The 26,934-nt window shown below is 40.6% G+C and overlaps 2 protein-coding genes across 3 annotated transcripts; both read right to left on the bottom strand.

The window, feature by feature from the left end:
* Positions 1-1,810: 1,810 nt before the first annotated feature.
* Positions 1,811-5,776, bottom strand: LOC101345889 (gamma-crystallin B-like). 2 transcript variants are annotated; one of them, XM_004378309.1, is made up of 3 exons: positions 5,768-5,776; positions 5,425-5,667; positions 1,811-2,086 (listed from the first exon to the last, which is right to left on the bottom strand). In XM_004378309.1, the coding sequence occupies exons 1-3, from the start codon at positions 5,774-5,776 to the stop codon at positions 1,811-1,813; spliced, it is 528 nt and encodes a 175-aa protein (XP_004378366.1). The 2 variants fall into 2 exon arrangements, with proteins under 2 accessions (XP_004378366.1, XP_023588684.1); XM_023732916.1 differs by having other exon boundaries at positions 5,419-5,667.
* Positions 5,777-8,156: 2,380 nt separating this feature from the next.
* Positions 8,157-26,734, bottom strand: CUNH2orf80 (chromosome unknown C2orf80 homolog). Its single transcript, XM_004378310.1, has 8 exons — positions 26,694-26,734; positions 24,878-24,959; positions 21,377-21,459; positions 19,685-19,772; positions 18,767-18,838; positions 10,560-10,647; positions 10,131-10,252; positions 8,157-8,165 (listed from the first exon to the last, which is right to left on the bottom strand). The coding sequence occupies exons 1-8, from the start codon at positions 26,732-26,734 to the stop codon at positions 8,157-8,159; spliced, it is 585 nt and encodes a 194-aa protein (XP_004378367.1).
* Between the last annotated feature and the right edge of the window lie 200 nt (positions 26,735-26,934).

Genomic DNA, 26,934 nt, shown 5'->3' on the forward strand with positions numbered 1-26,934 from the left:
TTAACAACCCCACAACATGTCAACCCTGTCCCTTCTCGACCTTTTTTTTTTTTGGTGAAAAAACACATAGCCAAAGATACACCATTTCAAAAATTTCTACATGCACAGTTCAGTGACATCGACTACGCTCTTCCAATTGTGCTGCTATTGTCACTTTAGATAAAGGCTTACAGAACAAAATAGATTCTCATTAAACAGTACACATGTTGCCCTATGACAATGGTTAACAACCTCACAACACATCAACACGGTCCTTATTCAACCTTGGGTTCCCTATCACCAGCTTTCCTGTGCCCTTCTGTCTTCTAGCCCTTGTCCCTGGACTGCTGTGCCTCATTAGTCCCGTTTTGTTTTATGGGGCTGTCCAGTCCCCCGACTGAACGGTGAACCTCAGAAGTGACTTCACCACTGAGCTAAAAGGGTGTCTGGGGGCCATACTCTCAGGGTTTCTCCTGTCTTCTTTAGGTCCCACAAAATCTTAAGTCTTTCCAGCATCAACTGTAGAGTTTAGTGGGATCCTGTAAGGCATCTCTCCTCTCATTACAGGCATGGATGGTGCTTTCACCTCAGACCTTCTTGTCTCTTTGAGGTCTTAGTCTTAACTTTAGAAGAGGAGGAAGGGAAGGAGTAAGGGGTACAATTAGGGATTATTTGGGCATAGTCTCTTCCCCATACCACTCCCCACTGTTGACTTTCTCTTTTTGTTAAGATTAGAGGGAGCATACCAATCTCTTGTACCTCAGGGGTGGAAGAACTAAGTTTCAAGAAGAAAGACTTGATTAAAGAGATCCAGTATCTTAAAGTCCTAGTGTTGCCGTAACAAAACACCACAAAGTAGGTGGCTTTAGAACAATAATTTATTTTCTCACAGTTCTGAAAGCTAAAAGTCTGAATTCAGGGCATAGGCAGGGCTATGCTCTCAAACTTTGTTCCTGGCTTCATCTCATCTCTCCTGCTCTGGTTTTTCCTCTGACCCAGTATCCTCACTTTGTCCTTTTGTGATTGACTAATTTCACTCTTTTAATTTTTTATTACATTGTAATTTGTTCATAGCTACTTTAATTAATTTCCAAAATAAATAAACATACAAACAAACTTCTCTGGAAAACTTCAGTTTTTTATTTTCCACTAGTATATTCTCTACGTATAGTGATAATATCTTCCTATTAAAATGAAATGAGGCTATTTCCCCATGTGCATGTAGTTTTGGTGACTATCCTGAAATTCCTCTTTAAAGTACATACAGTAAAGAGTGAACTGTATTTGGACTGGAAATCTCATGGAGGAATGGGGTGTTGGAAATAGAATCGGGAGATAAAGTGTGGTGGCTTTTAGAAGGTTACGGACTGCAATAGGTGATAATGTACTAGTTTGTTTGTTTATGGAGGTAAGGTTAAAGTCCAAATGCTGAGAACAACTTTTCTCATCAGCTAAGACTTGGACTATATAGGGTAGATATCTGATGGTGATAACCCTGAGGAACAGGTTAAGGTGTTTCAATAAGCACTAATTCATCATTGTAGCTACAAATATGTCTATAAAGCACTAACCATAAATGAATTTAGCCCAACTGAATGGAACTTTTCTTTGTGCCTACATACTTTAGCTGTTAAAAGAGTACTGGAAATAATATTCTTCATAAGAAGTTGCTTTTCATCTTGAAAACACATGTTCCCGTGTTCGACCAAATGCCATGATTGCTTTTGAATGCTTAATAGATTGCAAGAAAGACAGGACTCTATCAGTGCCAGAAACACAAGCTCAGTGTTTTAATAGATTCTAAAGGAGAAAAATGGAGAATGTAACTATTTCAGTAACTATCCATGGCTCGTCTAAAAGAACCAACTTTGGCATTCATGGCCCCCCAGTCAAGATATCTCCTGTACTCCCCCGGCCTCAGCAGGTACTGCCGCCCCCGGTAGCTGGGCAGCTCATAGAGGACCCAGCAGCCCTCCAGCACGTTGAGGGAGTGGATTTCATTGAGGTGGAAGCGGTCCTGAAGAGAGAGACAGTCATCTGTGACTTCTGTCATTTGTCCTCTGAATTCCTCTCTCTCATATATCTTCATTCTGTAAGTGCCGGAGTGCTGAGGTGGCAGACAAGAAAGAAGACGTAAGTGAACACAAATAGAGATTAAAGTTCCAGCCCCTGCACCTCCCTGCCTACTCCTGGCCAGAAGTTCTCTTAAGCGCAGATTTGCTTCTGAAACAACCATGTTGCAGACTTAAGGAGATTGTCGTCCGCTGATCACCCATCTTAGTGAGTCTAATGATTCACGGCAAAGCTAAGAACAGACCTCAGTGGTCCTTCAGCTCCTAACCACCAACCTCTGGTCCTCGTAAATTAAGATTTTCTTAAATAAAATTTATTACATCTCTTTAGTGTTTGTTATTAGAGAAAGTCCTTTCAAAGGATAAAGGTGAGAGTCATTGGAAAATCATCATCTGCTATATTATTTTTGTTCAAGAGATAATCTGTAACCCTTAAACCAAAAACATCCCCTGAAGTCTTCTTAAAACCAAACAATAGTTTAGCTTAACTAGTAAAAAAATATCTGCCTTGAGCATTATGCTCTTTTAAAAATTATCTATATGGGATAGAATTATCTATATGGGATCCCATATATCTATATGGGACCAAACAGTAACTGAAAAGATTAGATGGGAACCTCCAGGGCAGTGAATTTATATTAATAGAGGAGAAACAACTCAGAAAAGAAGGTGATAATCAATGTCACTAAATGGTTCATGTAGAAACTGTTGAATTGGTGTATGTTTTGGTGTGTGTATTTCAACAACAACAACCAAATAAATTAAATTTTATATATATATATATATATATAAAGGAGTCAACATTTAGTTATTTTCTGTAAGACTACTGTGAGGATTTTCATGGACGCTATGGGACATGCTGCTTCCATGGATGTTGATTGTGGATCCAAATAAAGTGAAATACTTGACAACTTCAGTATGTTCTCAGTTCATCTTGATGTTGCTTATTGATCCAGTTGTAAGGATTTTTGTTTTCTTTATGTTAAGAAGTAATCCATACTGAAGACTGTAGTCTTTGATCTTCATCAGTAAATGCTTCAAGTTCTCTTCACTTTCAGCAAGCAAGGTTGGGTAATCTGCATATTGCAAGTTTTTAATGAGTCTTCCTTCAATCCTGATGCCGCATTCTTCTTCATATAGTCCAGCTACAAAAGACTTCTTTAAAGTGTTTAAAAGCAAAGATATCACTTTGAGGACTAAGTTGCACCCGACACAAGCCATGGTATTTTCAATTGCCTCATATGTGTGCAAAAGCTGAACAATGAATACAGAAAGCTGAATAATTGAGGCTTTTTGAATTATGGTGTTGTCAAAGAATATTGACTATACCATAGACTGCCAGAAGAATGAACAAGTCTGTCTTAGAAGAAGTACAGCCAGAATGCTCATTAGAAGCAAAGATGGTGAGACTTTGTCTTATATACTTTGGACATGTTATCAGGAGGGACCAGTCCCTGGAGAAGGACATCATGCTTGGTAAAGTAGAGGGTCACCGAAAAAGAAGAAGACCCTCAACAAGATAGATTGACATAGTGGCTGCAACAATGGGCTCAAATAGAACAACGATTGTGAGGATGGCACAGGACTGGGCAGTATTTCATTCTGTTGTACATGGGGTTGCTATGAGTCGAAATCAACTAGGTAGCACCTAACAACAGCGTGTAACATGGATTACTAAGCTCATAAAAAATAAGATGGTACCTTTTCTTTACTTCTGTTTTCATCACCTCATTTCAGTTCAAATTCCAACCTGACTCTTGAGCTTCCTTTCTGGCCTCCTACCCTCGATTTATTAATTTTCCCTCAGCAGCAAGAATCATCTTTATTAAACTTTGTTTTAATGCCTCCCACATTCTACTCTTCTAAGAACTCTGCAATCACTCCCCAGAAAATATTGAACCTCAAAGTTTGGTTTTGGATCGTATCATTTATCATGAATTCAATTATGTCTCCCCAAAATACGCATTGTAAATCTGGTGGCACAGTGGTTAAAATGCTTGGCTGTTGACCAAAAGGTCAGTGGTTTGAACCCATCAGCCGCTCTGTGGGATAAAGACGTGACAGTCTGCTTCTGTAAAGATTACAGCCTTAGAAACCCTATGGGGAAGCTCTACTCTGTCTTACAGGGTCTCTATGAGTCGGAATAGACCTGAGGGCAATTTTTTTTTAATTTTATACCTGTAGTTATAATCCCGTATGGGAATGTTTTTTCTTTGTTATGTTAATGAGGCAGTATTAGCGTAGGGTATGTCGTAAGTCAATCTCTTTTCAGATAAAACAAGAACAGACTGAGCAAGCAACCAGGCAAGCAAGCAGAGATGGAGGAAGATAGATGCCAGGCCACATGAAGACCACCAAGGAACCAAGGAGCTGAAACTGAAAAGTGACAAGAACCTTTCTCCCCAGAGCCAACAAACGGAAAGCTTTCCCTAGAGCTGGTGCTGTGAATTTGGCCTTCTAGCCTCCTAAACACTGAGGAAGTAAGTGTCTATTTGTTAAGGTCACCCGCTTGTGGTATTTCTGTTACATCAGCACTTGACAACTAGGACAGTCTTCCTTCTAGTTAATACCTCGAAGTGAGCCAATAGGAATTGACCACTAAATTAGAACTAGAAACCATATATATACATTAAAAAAAAAAAACCCAAACCCGTTGCTGTTGAGTTGATTCCAACTCATAGCAATCCTATAGGACAGAGTAGAACTGCCCCATAGGGTTTCCATAAGGTTTCCAAGGAGAGGCTGGTGGATTTGAACTGCCAACCTTTTGGTGAGCAGCCAAGCTGCTATATAGGAGGCTACATTCTCCAGGAAGAATAATCAAATAGGGAAATAAGCAAAAGTATTTTTAGTCAATTAAATAGTCCTAGATTTTATGTATAAATTTTGATATGGTGGATTTCTAGGTTGAAATTGCCTGGAATGACCATTTAAAGAAATGATATCTTTTTGTGTGTGTGTGGCTAAATATATATAACGAATCATTTGCCATTTCCTTTGCCTTTTGCGTGTATAGTGACATTAATTACGTTCACCATCTTGTGCACTCATCACAACTATCCATTGAAATTACATCTTGAACAAATGGCAATTTCAGTCTCTTTCATGCCTTACTTTTTCTTAATTAGTCTTTTGGTCTTTTAATTTTTTTTAAATTACATTTAAAATATAAAGTTAGGGACCATGTAGTGAAAAGACAACATCACAGAGTTCATGAAAAAAGTCTCACACCTGAGGTACCTCCTAGACTGGTCTGCATCCATTAACCTCATTTCCACTTCCTGCTGCTGTCTAATTGGAACTATTAGGTTTAAGAATGGTATCTTTTAATGGCTTTCATTCCCAAAGGGACCTAAGACAAAGCCACACTCACCTGGGGGATGAGGTGGCAGGAGCGGACCGAGTCGTTGAGGCCCATCCACTGCTGGTAGTTGGGGTACTCGCCCCGGCGCAGGAAGTACTGGTGCCCCTGGTAGTTGGGGTACTCATAGAGCATCCAGCAACCGCTGTCCACCCGAATGGAGTTGCAGCGGCTGAAGTAGATCTGCAGGTTGGGACAGTCACTGCTACATGGGTAGGAGCGACCCTGGAAGCCCCGGTCCTCATAGAAGGTGATCTGTAATGGAAAACAAGGTGACAGCAGGCAGTCAGCGAGAAGATACATCTCCACATACAGTAGACTCAATATACATGCAATGGCACCTCCACTGGCTCACCTTTCCCATGGTTGTTGACAGCAAATGATCAGCCTCCAGCAGATGGGGATGAGGGTGGCAGCTGTATATATAGCAGGATGACTGCTGCATTGGCAAGACCAACACAAAAAGAGCCTGGGGGTAGTGTGTAAGGGGATTTCTGTTTTCTTTTCTTTCATTTTGGGGTCATGGAGCAGGGGGTTCTGATTCTCTCTGGCATTTTCGTGTTGTCCTCGCCAGCCACAATGAATGGAATTGAAATCAGCAGAGCCATTATGACCTTGGAGACAAAGGGCGCACTTCTCATCCTATGCAGCTCTCTAGAAATACATTCCATACCCAGCATTTTGTAATGTTTGCCTATGGAAACTGCTGAGATGGAGGTTGGTGGCTCCATCTGGGGTGACTTGTGAGAATCGTATGAATTCCAGAGGGACTTGTGCTAAAGGGCAACAAAATTCCAAACAAAAAAATCTTCTCAATGAGAAAGACAATTATGTTTCCTAAATTACTACATCAACATGATACAGGTTTTTTTTTTCTTTTTTTATAAACATGATACAGTTTTGATAAAAAATATTTTGCATGTGGTTATGCAAGAAAAAAAAGATTTGAACAGTGTATACACCAAAATGTTAATAGCGGTCATCAATGAATGAAAAGGGAGAGGGCCTAATTTTATATTTTTATTTTTCTGTCTTTTATTTCCTTAATTTTCTATTGTAAATATATACTACTTTCATGACATGGAAGGAAAATAATAAAAGCAATATTTAAATGTAAGTGTTTAAATTTTAAATGGTGAAAAGCAGCAAATTTTGGAAATAGGTATATTTTGTCTTGAGATTAATAAACACTTTTTTAAAAAAGAAAAAAAGGTCTGTCAAGACACTGTAAGACACTTGGAGAGCAGGAAAATACACAGGATCTCTACCCCACCCCAAATTGTCTTCTAGGGCTGCTTTTTGTTTTTAAAACTAGCATCATGATTTGCTTGTCTGCCTTCCCAGAAGCACCACTGTTTCATAGAATCCAGACGACTGTCCAAAGAGCTTTCTCCAATGCTGCCAGCCTACTGTTTTAGACCAAACAGTTGTCCTTGAGTCAACTTCAACTCATGGCAACCCTATGCATGTCAGAGTATAACTGTGCTCTAGAGGGTTTTCAATGGCTGATTTTTTGGAAGTAGATTACCAGGCCTTTCTTTCGAGGTGCCTCTGGGTAGACTCAAACCTCCAACCTTTCTGTTAGCCACCAAAGGTATTAACCATTTGCACCAACCAGAGACTACTTCGATTTAGAAGGACTCCTCAGATGTGCAGTGGTAAAGAATAATGTCAATTCCCACCTTATGTACATCACATGTGTATATATAAAGATAAAATCAAACACCTTGCTATTTCACAACTAACAATATGTTCACAATGCTATTTGTGGAAATCCTCAGTCAGCATGCAAAGCAGATAGAGAGCAATAGCCACAAAGAAAAAATGTTCCCTCATAACTAGCAGACTTACACAACCTGTGCAAAGAAAACTGGGCAAAGTCCTATAAAGCCAGGCACCTGGCAGGGTTTCTAGGGGCCACAGGTTAATTCCTTCTAATTCCTTCCTCCTAATGCCGTAGGCCTACTAGGTTACAATCGTAACCAAACCCAGAGTAGAAAAGGTCACATTGGTCTCCCCAGCCACAACAACCATCTGAATACACCTCCATTTTCAGCAGAAATCAACAAGCCACGTGTGTTTTTGCTAATGAAACTGTCCTGTAGAAGGAAGACAGGCCATTTAAACCTTAGGAAAAGTATAATGTGTACTCACATTGCTTTGATCAAATTGCTACTGCACACATTTACAGGCCAACCCATGTGCCTAGTAGGCATTTTGGAAATGTACAGAAAGACGAGAGCATTTTTTTCTCCCTAGTAGTCATTACAGTCTACTGAAAGAGAGCCTGTATCCATTTTCCTTTTAATGCTTTATTGAAATAATTTTAAATAAATGTTTCTATATGAGAACATAGTAAGGGCAATAAGTGACAGATTAATTTTATATTGGATTGAAACTTTGGAAAATTGCCTCCTCCTATTCCACCACTCTGCAATATTCAATGCTAAACATTTGTAAAACGTGCTACAAAGCCAGCCTGTTCTGACATAGAGTACCATTCACTCTCTGTATTCCTGAACAGTCTTCCAGTCACAAGGAAGTAGCATAAGATACACACATTTATTACCAAACGTAGCAGTGCAATATGCTTCTGAGAGAAAATACCTCAGCAACACCCAAAATAACACTCCAATGTTGTTTGCATCAAAAGCTAACTGTACAGAAAAATGTACCGGCAGGAGTTGCAGATTTAAAATGATGTTTCTTTTCCTCTCGCAGAGATTTTATTATGAAGCCCCAGTCTAAGTGACCTGCAGAATAAAAAGATGGTTTTAGTATCAAGCACATCAATTTACCATGGAACACAGACATTAGGCTTTCACTCTGTAGTGGGTTAAGGTTAATCATCAGATATTAACTTGCTGACAAAGATAGATTAAAATAAATGTACGTAAAAAAGAATTTCTATGGTTTTAATAAATTTGGAAATTAAGAGTTATGTTTCAACTAAATGCAATATATAATCCCACACTAGATCCTGTACAGAGGGGAAAAATGCTTAAAAAAAAAGACATTATTGGCTCAATTAACAAAATTGGTATATAGATGGTAGGTTAAATAAAATGATCAATGTTAGATTTTCTGAGGTTGATAATTGTACTGTGGTTTATTTAAGGGAGTAATTTTGTTCTTAGGAAATACACACTGAAGTATATAGGTGTAAAAGGGTATGATGTATGCAACTTCAGATGGCTCCGAAAGAAATTATCTATATCCATACACACAGAGAGAGAAAGAGACAGAGAGAATAATAAAGCTAACAGAGCAAAACATTAAAACTGGTGAATCGGAGTAAAGGGTACATGACAGTTCTTTGCATTATTCTTGCAACTTTCCATAAGCTTGAAATTATTTCCAAATACTATGTTATACTTCTTATGACTAACCCTACCCAAAGCCAATCACTTCTTTGCCCTTTAGCGTTGTATATTATGCTCGTTTTATTTTGAACTTTTTTATATATTGCTTTGAAATTAAACTGCTTAATGGGAATAAGGCTTCCTTTTGGGGTGAAGAAAAAGCATTGGAACTAGATAGAGGTTGCACAATACTGTGACTCTACTAAATGCCATATTTTAAAATGGCTAATTTTTTGTAATGTCAATTTCACCTCAATTAAAAGATGCAAAAAAACGCCCAATATAGCAACCAAATGAAATACAAAGGAATTTCAGCTTTTATTTGTGTTTCTTGGAGTGAGCCCAATTCATAGCTTTTCACAGAATCACTTTTCAAAATCCCCTACTCCTCTTCCTACCTCACAACCCTCCAGCTGCTCCAGAGCCTCTCACTCAACAAACCCCTAAAATATCCCAGACACTGAGCCTGTACCACTTTTCTGATCCTGTCTCCTCTCCTCTTATATTGACCAGCTGGGTATCTCTGACTTCTTTTTAAATTTCCTGTTCACTTTTCACCGTACAATGGAGAGCCTCCAAGCTGGAACAGCAGCTCTCCTTCCCCTCTTTCTCTCCAGCCCCATCCATCTCTGACCATTCTCTGAATTCTGCAACACAAAAATACCAGGGAACCGATGCATAAGGCAGGACAGGGGAGAAGCCAAGCAGGCAAAGACGAAATTCTCCTTAGTGAGAGGGACCAACGACAGGAACATTTGGAACAGAAGTATTCATATAAATCTTCTCCTCAAAGCACTTATTTGAGTCAACAAACTAATTTAACTTGTGAATAGTATTTCTCAGATGCTTAAAAGTTAATAATGGTTAATATATCTTTAGGCTTTACTCTATGCCAAGCACTGTTCTAACTTCTTAACATGCATCTCAGTTAATTATCCCAACAACCGTAAGAGGTAGCCACCATATTTTCCCATTTTGCAGAGGAAGAAACTAAGGCACAGAGAGGTTAACTAGTTTGCCTGATGTCACACAGCTGGTAAGTGGTGAGGTCTAGATTCAAACCCAGAGCTTCTAACCTCAAAGAATAGACTTTTAACCACAGTGTCCAAAACCCGCTGCCGTCAAGTCAATTCCAACTCAGAGCGACCCTATAGGACAGAGTAGAACTGCCCCATAGGGTTTCCAAGGCTGCGATCTTTATGGAAGAAGACTGCCACATCCTTGTCCTGAGGAGCAGCTGGTGGGTTCAAACTGCTTGAGTGCTTAACCACTGCACCACCAGGACTCCTTAACCATAATGTAAGTACTCCTAAATCATCTGGTACCAGTTTGGTTCAATCTGTGTTTGAGACCTACTTTGTTCTTTGGTTGTGTGTTCAAACGTAAACTTTTTGATGATTTCCATTCCATGGCATTTGCATCCCTGGCAGAGCGGTTGGTGGCATTTTTATTTGCTGCTCCTCTTCTTAACTTGACACCTATAGACACATGTAGTGATCATACTTGTATATAAAACCATTTTCTAAAAAACTGTGTCCACCCGCAGTTTTAGATCCTTCCCTTCTGGAGTGCCTTGCTCCCATCACCAAAGGTCTGAGAAAGAAGACTTCCCTGATTTTGGTAATGGAGGGTGGGGGGTGGGGATCAAATCAGAAAAGCCCCTGATACTTTTTAATTCAACCAGACAGAGAAATCTAATTACTATAACAACTTTGACCTATGTTGTGAGCCCAACGCCTAATCTTATTTAAATGTCTTTCTGTAGATAGAAGTAATCAGGCTTACTCTGTTTGCAGGCATATTCTGCTGCTTTGGGTGCTGTTAACATGGCAAAAGGGTGCAAGGAGAGACGAACAGATGGAGCTCGGGAAACCTGGAAGGAAAACAATCCTACTTTTAAAAGCTGATGCATTTTGTGTTGTTAACTTGTGCTGGTTCTAGCACTTGGCCTGTTTAATTAACCTGTTGTCCTTAGATATAAATAGTGTTCTGTTGATGAAGCTCATATGCCATGAACTTTCTCATACTGCCTTTTGCTTACATGGTTAGTAACCTTTGCCTAGAATGCCCTCTCACACACTAATGCTGTTCACTGAGTTCTGTTTACCCATAAGGTTTTCAAGGAGCGGCTGGTAGATTCAAACTGCTGACCGTTTGGTTAGCAGCCAAGCTCGTAACCACTGTACCACCAGGGCTCCTTCCCTTTACCTGATAGCCATTTCCTCCTTTTCTGCCTGGATGGCTCCTACTTTTCCCTGGAGATGCAGATCAAATACCACCTTTTCTGAGAAACTTGCCCTGATGTCCCCCACCCCCACTCTCCCTTGCTGGCATCCCCCAGCCCCAAGACAGAATGATTTTACTCACTCATCTATGATCTCAAAGCATGTAGTAGCATATAACAATCCCAGTGTGTTATAGTTAGTGATAACCTGTGTGTGCTGACTTACACAGAAAACTCCTTTAAGGCTAGGATGGCCCCTTCACTCATTCCTTCAGCAAATATTTATTGAGCACCTACCTTGGGCCAGACCCTGTTCTGGAGCTGTGGTTAGTAAGACAGACAAGATCCTTGCCTTGTGGGTCTGATATTCTAGCGGGAAGAGACTAACAATAAAGCAATAGTTAGAAGATCAGCATAATTATACATTGCAGTATGTTTAATAAATGAACTAAATAAGGTGATGTGCTAGAGAGTTACTGGACAGCCACCATTTCTGATTGAATTGGCAAGGAAATCTTCTAGAAGGAAGCAACGTTTCAGCTGAGAGAAGGAGCAGAAGCCAGCCATGGGAAGAGCTGGGAAGAAGAACTCCGGGCAAAGGGAATGGGAAGAACAGGCGCAAAGGCCTTCTTAGAATAAGCTGTGCTCTCCAGACACAGAAAGGAAGCCGGTATGACTACGGCATAGTGAAAGAGGAAACAACTATTGCTGAGACCGAAGAGGGAGGCAGGACTCAGATCAGGCAGGCCTTTGTTGTCATAGCATAGAACTGTACGTTGATATTGATTCTAGGGTGCAATGCAGAGCTACTGAAATATTTTTAAGCCAGGATGTGACAAGGTCTGATTTAGATTTGTAAAAAGATCACTCTGGCTGCAAGGTGAAGAATGTAGAACAAAATTCAAATTCACAAAAAAAGACCAGACTTACTGCTCTGACAGAGACTGGAGGAACCCCCAAGACTATGGCCCCCTGGACACCCCGCTAACTCAGAACTGAAGCCACTCCCAAAACCCACTTTTCAGACAAAGATTAGACAGGCTTATAAAACAAACACTAACACATGTGAGGAATATGCTTCTTAGTTCAATCAAATATACGAGACCAAATGGGCAACACCTGCCCAAAAGCAAGACAAGAAGGCAGGAAGTGACAGGAAAACTGGACAAATGGACATGAGGAACCCTGGGCGGAAAGGGAGAGAGTGTTGTCACATTGCAGGGATTACAGCCAATGTCGCAAAATAATTTGTGTATAAATTTTTGAATGAGGAACTAATTTGCACTGTAATCTTTCACAAGAAGTGCAATAAAATTTTAAAAAATAAAGAAAGAATGGATTGGAGTGTCAAAGCGGGGAGGCCAGTTAACTAATTTAACCTTGAAGAGCACCTAGCTCATAGTGGGCCCTCAAATGTTATTGACTAGTTGAATAACTACCATTCTATTCAAGGCAGCACAGTTAAAGCATAGACTTTAGTGTCAAACAGACTGAATTTGAATGCAGGTTCTGGAAGGCTGAGGAGGAGAAGTTGGGAGCAAGTAAAGGCATATAGGAACCTACACAAGGAAGGCCCTGGAAAGGGTATACATCATAAAGGAATGAAGGGTGTAGATAGTAATGTTCACTTCCTTTCATCTGGAGCAGTAACTCACTAAACCATAATTTTGGTGTCACTGAGATGGGAGGTGTGGGATTTCTGACCCTAGGTGCCAGAGCAATTGAGTATGTGCTTATGGCAATCACATTTTCCAAAGTAAAAGTGCGGCATGTGTCCTAGTAAAGACGTTTTTACGTCTGTTCAAAAGTCTTGGAAATGTGGTTGGGGTCTTGCAAAATTATATTTTCTAAAACATTTTAATGTTTATAAAGAAAAAAGGGCAAATTTCAAATGACAGAAGTACTGGAAAATTTAAGAGTTGATTGCTCATATCCTATAGCATTTTTATTTCCTGAAAATTGAGACTCCATAAATCAAAAAGAAAAAGGCAAATAATCCGACAGAAAAATGGACAAAAGACTTTAACAGGCACTTTACAGAAGAAGAAGAAACATATGAAGGAATAGTTGTCCATTGGTAATCAGGGGAATGCAAATTAAAACCACAGCAAAGTACCAAAACGCCTTAAAAGACTGACAAAAATTTAAAAGCCTGAAGATATCAAGTATTGGTAGCAACCTACATTGCAGATAGCAGTGTAAATTGGAACAAAAGTTTGGAAATCAATTTGGCATTATGTAGGTGTCGCGTAATGGTTACGTGCTTGGCTGCTAACTGAAAGGCTGGTGGTTCGAACTCACCCAGTGAGTGGCTCTGAGGGAGAAAGACCTGGTGATCTGCTCCCGTAAAGATTACAGCCTAGAAAACCCTATGAGGCAGTTATACTCTGTCATGAGGGGTCACTATGAGTAGAGATGGATTCTAAGACACCTAGCAACAATGACAGACGGTTGAAGATGCAAATATTCTGTGGCTTAGCAATTTCACTCCTAGGCATGCGCCACACAGAAACTCTTTGCACAGCAAGAGACATATAGAAGAAATAACTCAAATGTCTAAAATAGTAGAATGTTTAAGTAAATTGTAACATATTCCTATAGTAGAATACTCTATGCAGTGCAAATAAACTACGGCTACTGCAACAACATGGATGAATTTCAGAAACATAATGTGAGTTAAAAAAAGAAAGCCATAGAATAGTACATTTGGTATTATTCCACTCATATAAAATTCAAAAACATGCAACACTAAATAATATAGTGATTAAGGGTACGTATGTCATAAGACTATCAGGAAATAAGAGAGTATGATAAACACATAATTCAAGATAGTGGTAACCCGGCAAAAGGCAGGTGTGGGACTGGAGAGAGTACACAGTGAACTTCAGTACTGCTGATACCGTTTCATTTCATATACTTGGTAGGTTGGTTTGTTTGCTTGGTCTTTATATTTTAAACGTGTATTGTTTGTATTCCCTTAGACATAATTGATATGGAGAATATTTTTTAAATCTCTCATCATTAAGACCTGTCAATACTGAACTTTGGTTTAAAACATAGGTCCTACTCCTTATCGTGAAAACACTTTGCCATTTATGCACGATTCAGTCTGAATCACCATCCTCCAAGAGAAGATATCGGCAGATTATTAGAGTAAGTGGCTGGCAGGCCTGGGCTGCAGAGTTAAGAGAAGGTGAGGAGGGGCCTATTGCGGAGAGGCCAACCTACTGTCAAGTTGAACCCGTCAGTAGCTGGAAGGATACTGGCCAGCCTGAGTGGGGGTGGGCATGGAAATAACATTAGACAACACTGAAGGCTCCCCCTATGCCCAGCCTCTTGTTAAACTCTTGATATTCATGATCTCATTTAATTGTAATGTAGTTAGCTTCCTAAATCTAGAGCAACCTACTGGAGTTGGGTAACTGTTTATTATACCTATTTATATATGGAGACCTGGTGGTAAAATGGTTAAAAGCTCAGCTGCTAACCAAAAAGTGGCAATTCGAACCTACCAGTTGCTCCTCCGGAGAAAAGACCTGGTGAACTGCTCCCGTAAAAATTATAGCCTAGGAAACCCTGTGGGGCAGTTCTACCCTGTCTTATAGGGTCACTATGAATTGGAATTGACTCAACAGCACACAGCAACAGCAACACCTACATATTGGGAAATTGGGACTCAGAGAAGTTAAATAACTTATCCAAGGCCACAGAGCTAGCAAGTGACAGAGCTGGGACTGGACACCAGTCTGTTTGCATTTGAAGAGCATGATCTGGACTTTGGATGTACTTGAATGATGGTAGGTCAGATGTTAGGATATGATTCAGGGAGAGAGAAGGAAAGTACAAGTTCTGGTGTTCTCTATTCCCTACCCATTGTCTTTTCTGCTCTCTGCAGCTCTTGTTTTCAATTTCTCTGTCTCCCTTTCCTTTCCCTCTCTTTCTCTAACAAATAGAGCTAAAGGCTATTTTTTTTATTGCTTGCTTTATTTGTTGAAGGAGATTTATGCTCCTTTTTCTTCAGTTTAAAACTGAGTAGGACATTTTATATTTATCTAAAGTTAGTTGTAAATAATGCTTCACTTGTGTGAGGCCCTTAGGTGAATTTTCTTTATGGGTCCAAAGTCTTCAGCAGGAAAAGGCTCCCATTAGCAAAAATGGTTCAGTGGTAGAAATCAGAAGACTGAAATTCGGGAAACCCAGTGCAATTCCTGGCCAATGCACCTCATGCACAGCCACTAACAGTCTGTCAGTGGAGGCTTTAGCGTTGCTCTGATGCTGAACAGGTTTCAGTGGAGCTTCCAGAGTATGAAGAAGGACTAGAAAGAAAGGCCTGGCAATCTACTTCTGAAAATTAGCCAATGAAAACTCTACGGGCAGCGTATCATTCTGTTATGTATGGGGTCAACATGAGTCAGAGCCAGCTCAAAGGCAGCTAACAACAACAACATCAGCAAAAACAGGCTCCCTACCAGAAAGAGAACTGAGGCTAATAGTTGGTGAAAAATACCTTGGTCCTAATGCGTTTCTATCACCAGATGGCAGCAAATAGTCTTGGAGAAAGCCATCCAGCCTAAGCACAAGATCCATATTATATCATGTGGCCAATTCCAATTGCCAGAAATTCTACATAATCTATTTAATATTCAATAGGATTTTAAGCTTTTGCTTGGGAAGGATTTTCCCTATTGCTTAGGAGACATTTCATCAAAAAGAATCAAAGGTCATTCAGATACATGCAGCAATTAAAGAACTTTTGAAGGTACTGAGTTTTATCAACAACCTTGTCTCAGTCTAGTTAAAACTATCTTTTGAAATTATGTTAAATCCCAAAGGCATATTTTTAAGTAGCTCTTACTACTTAATCGCTGAAATGCTATGTTTCCATTGAGCAGTCCTGCTAATTCCTTATTCAAGATGTGGAAAAGGTCCCTGACTGGACCACAAAGGCCTGATCTGACACTTTTTTTAAAAATTTTTTCCTGTACAAAAATTTATGCATACATTGTTATGTGACTCTGATTGCTCTCCCCACACTGTGACAGCACACTCCTCCTTTCCACCCCTGATTCCCCATGTCCATTCAACCACCTCCAAGCCCTCTCTGCCTTCCCATCTCACCTCCGGACAGAAGCTGCCCATTTAGTCTCTTGTATCTACTTGAGCTAAGAGGCACACGCCTCACAATATGTCCCACAGTCCAGTCCAATCCCTGTCTGAAGAGTTCGCCTCAGAAATTGTTTTAGCTCTGGGCTGACAGAGAGTCCAGGGGCCATGCTTTCCAGGGTTCCTCTAGTCTCAGTCAGACCATTAAGTCTGGTCTTCTTACCAGAATTTGAGTTCTGCACCCCATCTTTCTCCTGCTCCATCGGGGACTCTCTGTTGTGTTCCCTGTCAGGGCGGTCATTCGTGGTAGCTGGGCACCATCTAGTTCTTCTGGTCTCAGGCTGATGAAGTCTCTGGTTTATGTGGCCCTTTCTGTTTCTTGGGCTGATACTTTCCTTGTGTCTTTGGTGTTCTTCATTCTCCTTTACTCCAGGTTGTTGGGACCAATTGATGCATCTTAGATGGCCGCTTACAAGCTTTTAAGACCCCCTGAGCTGGCCCTCTTGAAGCAGAGAGGAGCTTGTGTGGCCCACCTGGGTAAACCCTCAGATTCTTAAGATTTGTATTTCAGATCTTATCTTTTGTGATAATTCGTTGCCCACAACAACCATACTTTGTTGTTCCTGCTTTTACAGGTGACATAGAGGCTTATAGAGGTTAGAAAATTTGCCCAGGGTTATCTTAATCGGTGGAGCTGGGATTCAGACCAGACAGCCCAGCTCTGGAGTCCTAGTGCTTAATCATTACACAAGCTGCCTTGTATAAAAGAGCCGACACATCCGAACAATAAACAAATACAGGCCTTTGAAGGAAAGCCTCTGTCTACAAGGTTATTGTCTGTTTCTGTTCAGAACTGGTCATTATGCAGTAGACGCCCATGTCTGCACGCTTTCTCCATTGATAACTCAGCCAAGACGGGGGTTCCCAGTGCCATCCTCTCCAGGATGCTGATTTTCTGTGTTTGCTGTCTGGCCATGTAGAGACTAATTGCTCAATGTGCCTGATTTCTAACCTAGATCTACCCTGGGCAGCAGATGAGGGGAGAAAACACAGTGACTGAAACAGAGGGGCTTTCGAGCTCTAGGGTATTTATGTGGCTGTGTTGTTGGGGGCTTGGAGGAATAGGAGAAGAGGGCAGCCTGGAGGGAAGAAAGCTGCAGGAAAAACGAGCAGGAATAAGCAGGATGGCTTGCTTGAAAATCCAAGAAACCCATAGAGATGGATTTCTTTAAAAGCTGTGAGCAGCTTGGTCTCTGAGAAGCATCAGGCCTGGGTGGCTTATATCTCAGTCAAGGTAGAATGTCAGCCCCCATGTAGGCTATAAGATCCATGAGAATAGCAGGCTTGTCTGACTTGCTCACCATTGTAACCCACAAACTACAACTAGACTGAAGGAACAAACGAAGAAATGAATGAGTGGAGCGAGTTGAAACTAGATTGATCAGAGAGAAGATGTGACTCAGGCCTCCAGATAGGTTACAAATGGACTAAGATGACAGGGCAGTGGGTTTCAGAGTTACCAAACTCCTTAGCACATACTTGACTCCTACTGTGGGCCTGGTGGGCTCTCCACTTTACGTGACCCCACTGCTTGTATGGCCTGGAGATAGGAGAACAAGGGAGGGAGGTATTGCTGTGGCCATAGCCCTGCCCCTGCCTTGGCTTCCCTTCCAAATTCTGGTGGGGGCAACAAAAGCACGCTGCAAGTAGGGGGCCTGGGTGTGAGTGCAGTGGCTCTCCCTTTTCCTTCTCTGCCTTTCCTCCTTCCTTTCCTCCCTACCTCCCTCCCCCTGCACACTCCTTCCCCACCTCTGTCGTCCCCTTTCCTCTTCTCACTTCCAGAGGCATCTACCAAAAAAAAAAAAAAAAAATCAAACCCATTGCCATTGAGTCATTACGACTCATCATGATCCTATAGCGACTCTATAGGACAGAGTAGAACTGCCCCATGGGGTTTCCACGGAGTGGATGGTGGATTGCAACTGCTGACCTTCTGGTTAGCAGCTGAGCTCTTAACCACTACACCACCGAGGGCTCCGAGGTATCTACAGGGATCAGTAATTGACCTCTAAATAGCGACCCATATTTATATGCTTACTAAATGTTCATACATTCATAAACAGTGAAAGCTGAACTGGCCTAAAAGATTGCTCAGAACACTCAGTGAATTTTCTTAGGCAAGTATACGGAGGTCCAGGGAAGGAAAATGATCTGTCTAGGGCTCCATAGTAGTAAAGTCAGGACTCGAACCCAGGTTTCTGGACTTCCAGATCATTGCTTCTCTTTGTGATTTCAAAGTAGTCTCATGGGAAAGAGAAATGTGGCAAGAGTAAACGAGATAATTTATCATGGGAATGAACCTTGTAAATCTTGCCCTAGTTCCAGAAGTTATAGTACGTCATATAAGAAGAGAGAATTAACATTCTATTTGCTGCCCCTCCCCAGTCTTACACAACATCCGTTTATTACCAATACATTCTTCTACCCAGAAAGGTGTTTCACAAACATTTGCTACCCAAGTAACTTATGTCTACATCCGTTTTGTGCATTTTGATATAAAATTCTGTTATTTCATAAGCAGCACCTGAAAATACATTATATATCTATAAAATAAAGAAAATCTCTCAAAAAATCCCTTTTATTGATAGTCCCAGTTCACCCCTACCTTGGTTGCACCAGAATTGGCAGAAGCAGTGGCCCCATAAATTTTAAAGACTTCCTCAATTGGGATGCTGTTCTGTCAAATAACAACAACAACAAAATGTATTATCATATTATAGCTTTTCTTTTATTAAAAATAATATTAAAATAACATACTGTCATAGCTCCAATATGTCTGGTACCATGCCTGGATAGCATGGACCCTAAATAATTTCCTGAATAATGGATAAATCAGCATATCCAGATCGTTATTGTTTAATATATTTTTCCTTCTGCTCTTTACCTTTTAAATAAATGTCTTCACAATACAATATAGAGTCCAAGCCTTTTATTGTATCTTTTTTTTCTTTTTATTGTACTTTAGATGAAGGTTTACAGAACGAACTAGCTCCTCATTAAACAACTAGTACACATATTGTTTTGTGGCGTTGGTTGCCAACCCCACAACATGTCAACACTCTCCCCTTCTCGACCTTGGGTTCCCTATTACCAGCTTTCCTGTCCCCTCCTGTCTTCTCATCCTTTGCCCCTGGGCTGGTGTTAGTCTCATTTTGTTTTATGGGCCTGACTAATCTTTGGCTGATAGGTGAACCTCAGGAGTGACTTCATTACTGAGCTAAAACAGTGTCCAGGGACCATACTCTTGGAGTTTCTCCAGTCTCTGTCAGGCCAGTAAGTCTGGTCTTTTTTTTGTGAGTTAGAATTTTGTTCTACATTTTTCTCCAGCTCTATCTGGGAGCTTCTATTGTGATCCCTGTCAGAGCAGATGGTGGTAACCCTATGATTGTATCTTAATAAATAAAACATTTAATATGAGAAAATTTTAAACATTCAGTAACATTGGCTTAAAATAGTATAACTATCATGATAAATATAGTAGATATAAAATATCCATACATGCAAATAGTGTTCTTTTCCTTACCATTAAGATGCCAGCGTAAGATGATAAAATCATTGCTTCTCGTTCTATACGGTTTGGATATATGGGCTTGCCATGAAATGGCATTTTCCTAAGGGGGAATATGAATAAATAAGAGCAGAGGATTCATTACTGTTCTTTCTGATGCCTGCTGAGATTGAGAAAATAATCTGTAAGTAATCCGATGACTGTGCTATCCTCTTATTTCCAAAATCGATGTGACTATGCCACCACCAGTAAGGTACAAACTTTGTATTTTTAATCTTCCAATAATGGTGATGAATTTGCCGTGATCCATCCATGTTTTCACAGCTATCAAACATTGGCAACCTGGTCACTTATAGTTTTGCCAATCAGTTTCCTTTCCCCATCTTATGGAAATTTGCTGGGAGGAACTGCCATAACCTACTGTAAGCCCATATGCTTCTAGTGAAGCGGACAACATTATTAGGTTCGAAGGATCAAGAATATACCATGGATTAAGTCAGTGTATTCCATCTCCCCCCAGCGAAGTCAGGACAAACAGAGCCATCATGACTCAATTCTGTGTTTTTTAAATCCATTCTCCCCTCAACTGAACATTGTAATGAAATGGGCTGAAGCTGGGAATGGTGCCCAACCAGAAGAAATAGAGTCAATAGGTAGATCCTGATGACATTGTTTGAGATTTGAATTAAGGCAGAATTCTCGCCTTCCGTTTGGGAGACTCAGGTTGGATTCCCAGCCAATGCATGTCACGCTCAGCTACCACCCAGCTTGTCAGTGGAGGTTTGTGTGTTGCTATGATGTTGAACAAACTAAGACAGACTCGGAAGAAAGGCCTGGCAATCTACTTCCAAAAATCGGCCAATGAAATCTCTATGGATCAGAACGGTCTGATCCACAACCGAGCATGTGGATGGTGCAGAACCAGGCAGTGTTTCATACAGTTGTGCATGGGGTCACCATGAGTCAGGGACCGACTTGACAACACTAAACGACAATTACAGCAATGGAGACCTACCCGTGGACTTTTCTGATACTGAGGCAATCAGCTCTCTCTTTTAGCTTAAGGGAGTTTCAGTTGGGTTTTCTATTTATCACAACTAAACCTTGACTAATCCAGCCATCCAGTACCAGATGTGCAGTCTAAGATCACAGAACAGAAAAAATAACTGGTCTGTGGAATAAGCTATTTGATCCTATCCTCATTAGTTCCATGTTCTTACCAATTAAGTGAGTTGGCCTAGACCCTCAGCATGAGAGAAGACGCTAATAATCCCGAGAAAAAATTATCCTATGATTCCAACAGCTCAGCTCAGGTACATATCTGCTTAAATGCTTTGGAAATTATGTTTGGTGATTCTTAGAAAAGTTTGTAGCCATTACCCATAGAATTGACCACTTTAAAAATCAGGGCATGTATATAATAAAGCGCAGTCATACTTCTAAGGCAAGGCATTCTGGGCAAGAAAGTTTTTGATCTGACAGAAATCAACCAGCAGAGATGCAAGATACATAAACATGTGCATGACTTCTCCAAGTTGGCAATTATGGCGTTTCTTCAGATATCTTGTTGAAAAAGGGATACTCATCCTGCAGTGGTTTCAAAGTACAGTACCCCACAGTGGAAAAAAACTAGATAGGTCTGGAACTCCCTCTATCATTAATCACAGTCATACATAAAAAGAAAAAGGACAAACTAATTCAACTTACATTTCCTCCCACTCCAGCCACATTATGTCTTCTGAGTGATCCAGCCATTGCAAAGCAACGCTGATGGCCAAGTCATAGTGAGCCTGGAAGTGGAGAACAGAGCGCAAAATAACAGGCTTAGACGTTGGCCTATAGGTTTACTATAAGACATTGGTCCTATAGGGTTACGATAAGCTAAAATCTACTCAATGGCAGTGGTTTCTTTCTTTCTTTTTGTTTGGTTTAGAGCAGGTATACGATTTGCATGGTCCAAAAAGGAAAGAATACTAAACTGGGAATCTGGGCTCAACTTGTATATCCCTGGATGAGCGACTGATGCTCTCCGGGCCTCAGTTTTCTTAAGTTTTACAATAGAAAAAGGTGGGGTTCCACAGAAATGCAAGATGTTAATAGCTGGAGAAATAGAAAAAACAGGAGTGTGGTGGGGGATGGGGAGTACAGGGAACTCTCTATACTTTCTGCACAATTATTCTGTAAAGCTAAAACCGACCTAAAAAATAAAGTCTGTTAGGAAAAAAAAGAGTGCATGATTTGGGGAAGAGGACCTTGGAGAACACTTTCTGATTCTGTGAGTAGAATGTCAAAAATATGTTTGCAGGGGCACAGGGAAAGCGTTGTGGGAACTAGTAAGGAGGGACCATTACATCCACCTGGGGAGTTAAGGAGAATCCTGGGAGGCTTCAGAGAGGAGGTCTCATTGGAGCTGGGCCTTGAAGGATGAGAAGTGTTTCTGCAGGTGGAGAAGCACATCCCAGGTGGAGCAACCAGCATGAGCAAAGGACTGGAGGCAGACCTGATTGTGACTTGCTCAGAGTCTCATATACAGTAAAAAGCTAAGGACAAATTCAAACGTTCGTTGCTATCATGTTGTTGTTGTGTGCCGTCCAGTCGATTCCAACTCACAGTGACCCTATAGGACAGGGTGGAACTGCCCCATAGTGTTTCCTAGGCAGTAATCTTCATGGGAGCAGATCGCCAGGTCTTTTCTCCCTCGGAGCTGCGGGTGTGTTTGAACCTCCGACTTTTCAGTTAGCAGTCTAGTGCTTAACCACTGTGCTACCGGGGCTCCTTGTTCCTATCATAGTGACCACCTTTTCTCGATTAGTTTATGAACTCTTGTGTAGTAAGTATATTCACTAGTTATCTATCAAACTATTCCTTCTTCCTCCACTCCCACCTCCAGAAAAGAAAAGATTTGTCTTGATTTTTTTTTTTTTTTAAGATGCATTCTAAGGTTCTCTTTAACTCTAGCATTGCTAAAACAACCTAGTTATTTCTTCCAGGGACTGAACCAAACTGAAAAGTGAACCAAAAATAGGAAAAACTTAAAAATGGACCATGATAATTGGTGAAACCTAATCCAAAGTTTGATGTGCAGACCAGCAGCATCGGCATTATCTGTGTGCTCATTAACAAAAGAAACCAAACCAAACCCATTGCCATCGAGTCGACTCTGGCCCTATAGGACAGAGTAAAACTGCTCCATAGGGTTTCCAAGAAGCAGTTGGTAGATTCAAACTGCCGACCTTTTGCTTAGCAGCCATGCTGTTAACTACTGCGCTGCCAGGGATCCTGTGTGAGCATTAGAAATGTACATTCCTAGGCCCCATCCCAGACCACCTGAATCAAAACCGCATTGTTACAAAAACCAAAACCAAACACATGGCCATCAAGTCTGACTCATAGAGACCCTATAGGACAGAGTAGAACTGCCTTGTAGGGTTTCCAAGGAGTGGCTGGTGGATTTGAATTGCCAGTCTTTTAGTTAGCAGCCAAGCTCTTAACCACTGTGTTACCAGGGCTCCAAACTGTAACAAGATTTCATTAAAGCTCGAGACGCACTGCTCTCCATTTACCATGAATGCAGAGAGTATTTTAGAAGGCAAATGCTTAACTGTTTATTCCGCTCCAGAAAAGATTTGAAAATCAGTCAGCCTTCTTAAACCTTAGCTTCCTAAACGTGAGAGAAAGGAGACAGAGGTCCTTTCTTCCATACTAGTGCAAGGCTAGTAAATAGAGTATATAAAAAAGCTAAGGATTGAACAGTTTCTTTTGAATTAGATCTTTACACGTTTTCTTCCTTAATTTATGTGAACTTTCGTAACATAACATGTATCTGAGTTTCAACATGATTAATAACACAAAGGATTTTAGGATTATTCACTGCTTTGGATTTTCCCCACTAATGTAAATGATAAAGAAAGCGTTATACTTGAGAACAAGATAGCTAATTTTGTAAAAAAATAAAAAGTTAACGTCATGTACGCAGCATTTAACCTTGCATTCATTTTCCTTTTTAAACTTTTCTCTCCTAAGAGCAAGCAACACTCATGGATTTTATTTTCTCATTCTCTTTTTGCTTTCTGTTTAATGGGTTGAAATGACCATATGGACAATCCTAGTGAGGCAGGCAGTCTCAGAGCCCAACCCTTCTAAGAAACACCTCCTCTGGCTTAACCTTCTACACTGAGCAGAATAGGCCACACATTCTTCTGAAGTGGTCCTCGACAAGATAACCACAGAATGGGCCATAGATGGCCTCAACCTGCCTCTAGATGGAGACTTAACACACTAATGAAGGAAAATTGACCTCCTCCTCCATGTTGGAGAACTGAACCCTTGTTTAAAGAAAATGCCTAGTCATCCTCAAGCTCTGACTACTTGTGTGAAGGTCAATCCTGAATATTCATGATAAATTTGCATTTCCTTGTCCGCTTTCTGTAAAAGACCACCTCCCAAAGCTGCCTGCCAGCAGTCTTGGAGGCAGCAACCCCAATTGCTCCTTTCCTTGTGCAACAAAATAAAGGCGCCCTTCTTCTCTCACCTCGGCCTCTTGTTTACTGGCTGTAACAAGTCACGCCGAGCAGAACCCGGGGTTTCCACTGGCAACACTAGCACACGGAGAGGATGAGGAAGAGGGCATTTTGAGGGGATCAAGGTTAGCCCTGTTTGAAACCAGTCTGAAAAATAAAGCTACATACTGTATGATTGCAACTGTATGATCTGGGCAAGGAAAAACTATAGAGACAGTAAACAGATCAGTGGTTGTCAGGGGTTCAGGGGGAGGGGAGGAGGGATGAAAAGGTGGAATACTGGGCGTTTTTAGGGCAGTAAAACTCTTCTGCATGATACTCTAATGGTGGCTACATGACATTATGCATTTGTCAAAACCATGCGACTGTACAACACAAACAGTAAACCTAAATGTAAACTGTGGACTTCCGTTCATAATTATGTATCTGTATTTAATGTTTGTTCAGCAGTGGTAACAAGGGTACCACAGGAATGAGAATAGGAGAAACTGTGCAGTGGAGGGTTATATGGAAACGCTCTGTACTTTCCACACAATTTTTCTTTAAACCTAAAACTGCTCTAAAAAATAAAGTGCATTAATTTTTAAAAATCAGCCCTGTTTATTATATAGAGTAAATTAGATCTTTGTTCTGTCCCTTCATACACATATAACACAAATGTGACTTGCACCAGCATGCCTTTCTTTACCATATCGTCTAGAAAGGTGAGTTGCCTTCTTCCTTTTGGGTCAAATTCATTTTCCCGAAGTCTGATGCCAATATAATCTCCCCTTAAAAGCAAGAGAGCAGCATTGAACCATAGGGAATGACAAGTGGGCTCAGTCTGCAGAAAGAGTCTTTCTTCCCCATCCCTCCCTCCTCTACCAAAACACGAGAGAAATCACCAATGGGTCTGGTATCTGAGTTAATATTTAATTTCCATTTAAATGGTAATTCTGGAACATTGCAGGTTAAAAAATGTTTAAACCCAATTAATTTAAATTACATTTATCTAAAAATTAAATTTACATAGAACAGAGTTTAGAGAAAGGCAGGGAGTATGACAAATTCCCACACACAAAAAAGGTTTTACAAAAGCAAAAAGACTGAGACTCATATTTTTTAAAATAAATATTCTCTTGCTGCCCATGTTAAACTCAGGTAGAATGTCCAAAGTTGATAAATTCCAGGTTCATAAGATTCCATAAGTGAAGATGTAGTCTTTTGCCCTAAGACTTTATGCAAATACCCTTAGGAGGAGTTAGGCATAAACATGTATTAGTAATTCCACTTTAGTGTGTCCTTATCAGATCCTTTCCTACCGGTGACTTTTAATAAAAGAAGGGTAGAATAAAGACCCCAAGAGGAGAATAGAAAGAGATGTTACCCTGGGAATACTGGGGAGAGGGACTGGGTACAGGGAAAAGGACTCTGGGGTCCTGCTGACTTCAGCAAATCTCACAATTTTTCTAAAGGCCAGTTCTGGTTGTCAAAATATTTACCATACCAGGACACCTTGGACTACTTACTGTGTGGGGAATGTTATTTTTTGGCTTCTAAAAGCTTTTCCTCTGAGTCAGTACACTTTTCTAGATTGTTAAGCATTCTTGAATTTTTGCTTTGAAATTCCAAGATGCTTTATTTAAAGTAGTCTAATGTAGTCTTTGGGTTAAAAAATAAATATATCAGTTTTGAAATTTAATTCTTTGGATGAGATATATAGAGGAGTTGGCTTTCCTGATTATGGTTTGTCCTTTATATATTTGTCCCCAAACACATACATGTAAACATAGTTGAATCCATACATAGTTGATTCCAACAATTCTTAAGGACTTGTTAAAAGATCATTATTTTAGTACACAGAGGAAAGAGATCTGGTGGGAACTCTGATGAGGTCTTTGAATAATTGTATATTGTTGCTATGTACATAGCATACATGAAATCGAGGATAACCTTTTCTTTGTTTTTATATGGTTTGTGATTTTCACCAATCTTTTAGCTAAGTACCAAGTCAAAGACAAGCTGCCACAGGAGAAAAAATTTTTCCTTGGACAAACTTGATATTTCCTGTGTTTGTGTTAAAAAAAAAAAAAAAGAAGCTCAGATGGCCAGAAAAAGGGGGTGAATTATTTAATCAGTATGACAGATAATAAAAAGAGGTTGAGGCTGCAATTTAAACGCTGGGCCCTTGGGCACGTTCTTTAGAAATCTTTTACCAGCAGCGTCAGCACTTCTCCTGCCCAGCACAGGCCCACTGGGCTGTGGGCTCAGCTCTAGACTGCGGACGCCGCGGAAGTGCACACAGCTGGCAGAAACATCCTCCCAGGGATCCAGCATCCTGCTTTTCACTACAGATGAGGCCTCTGGACAGGGCACTAAGGCCAGGCCATCTGGATTTCTCCTATAGTGCAGGAATAGATTCTTCCTTAAAATTTTCCCCCACTGTTTATGTCCAGACCATCTGTGACATGAAACCCACCAAATGGAGAATGGAGTAGATGAAAGCTATTCTCAGTCATACTTACAGAATTTTTTTCATTTCCTTTTTTAGGAGTCTTCTTTCCATGATTTAAAGGCTTATTCAGCTAAGCAGGTATTTGCAGTTTACACTGCACCTGAAATCATTTGGGAAGACTCAGGCTCTCTATGCCTAGAAGCCACTGCAGCAAATCAGAAAGCGTTCTTGTTAGGGATGTTATCACTGCAAATACCAGTCATGGAGTCCTAGGCTCTGGAAGGGATCCGGGAATGCACATGGTTCAGGCC

This window comes from Trichechus manatus, unplaced genomic scaffold, assembly GCF_000243295.1.
Source record: "Trichechus manatus latirostris isolate Lorelei unplaced genomic scaffold, TriManLat1.0 scaffold00056, whole genome shotgun sequence".
Classification (NCBI taxonomy): domain Eukaryota; kingdom Metazoa; phylum Chordata; class Mammalia; order Sirenia; family Trichechidae; genus Trichechus; species Trichechus manatus.

Excerpts from the sequence above, each read along its gene's own strand:
- LOC101345889 (XM_023732916.1), bottom strand. Across the intron at positions 2,087-5,418 it reads ACCTCATCCCCCAGGTGAGT|CACTCCGGCACTTACAGAAT; the intron begins GTGGCTTTGTCT and ends CTGCCACCTCAG.
- CUNH2orf80 (XM_004378310.1), bottom strand. The coding sequence starts at position 26,734 with ATGGAAAGAAGACTCCTAAAAAAGGAAATGAAAAAAATTCT. Across the intron at positions 18,839-19,684 it reads CTTACGCTGGCATCTTAATG|AACAGCATCCCAATTGAGGA; the intron begins GTAAGGAAAAGA and ends GTTATTTGACAG. Across the intron at positions 10,253-10,559 it reads AGAATATGCCTGCAAACAGA|GTGTCAAGTTAAGAAGAGGA; the intron begins GTAAGCCTGATT and ends ATGTGTCTATAG.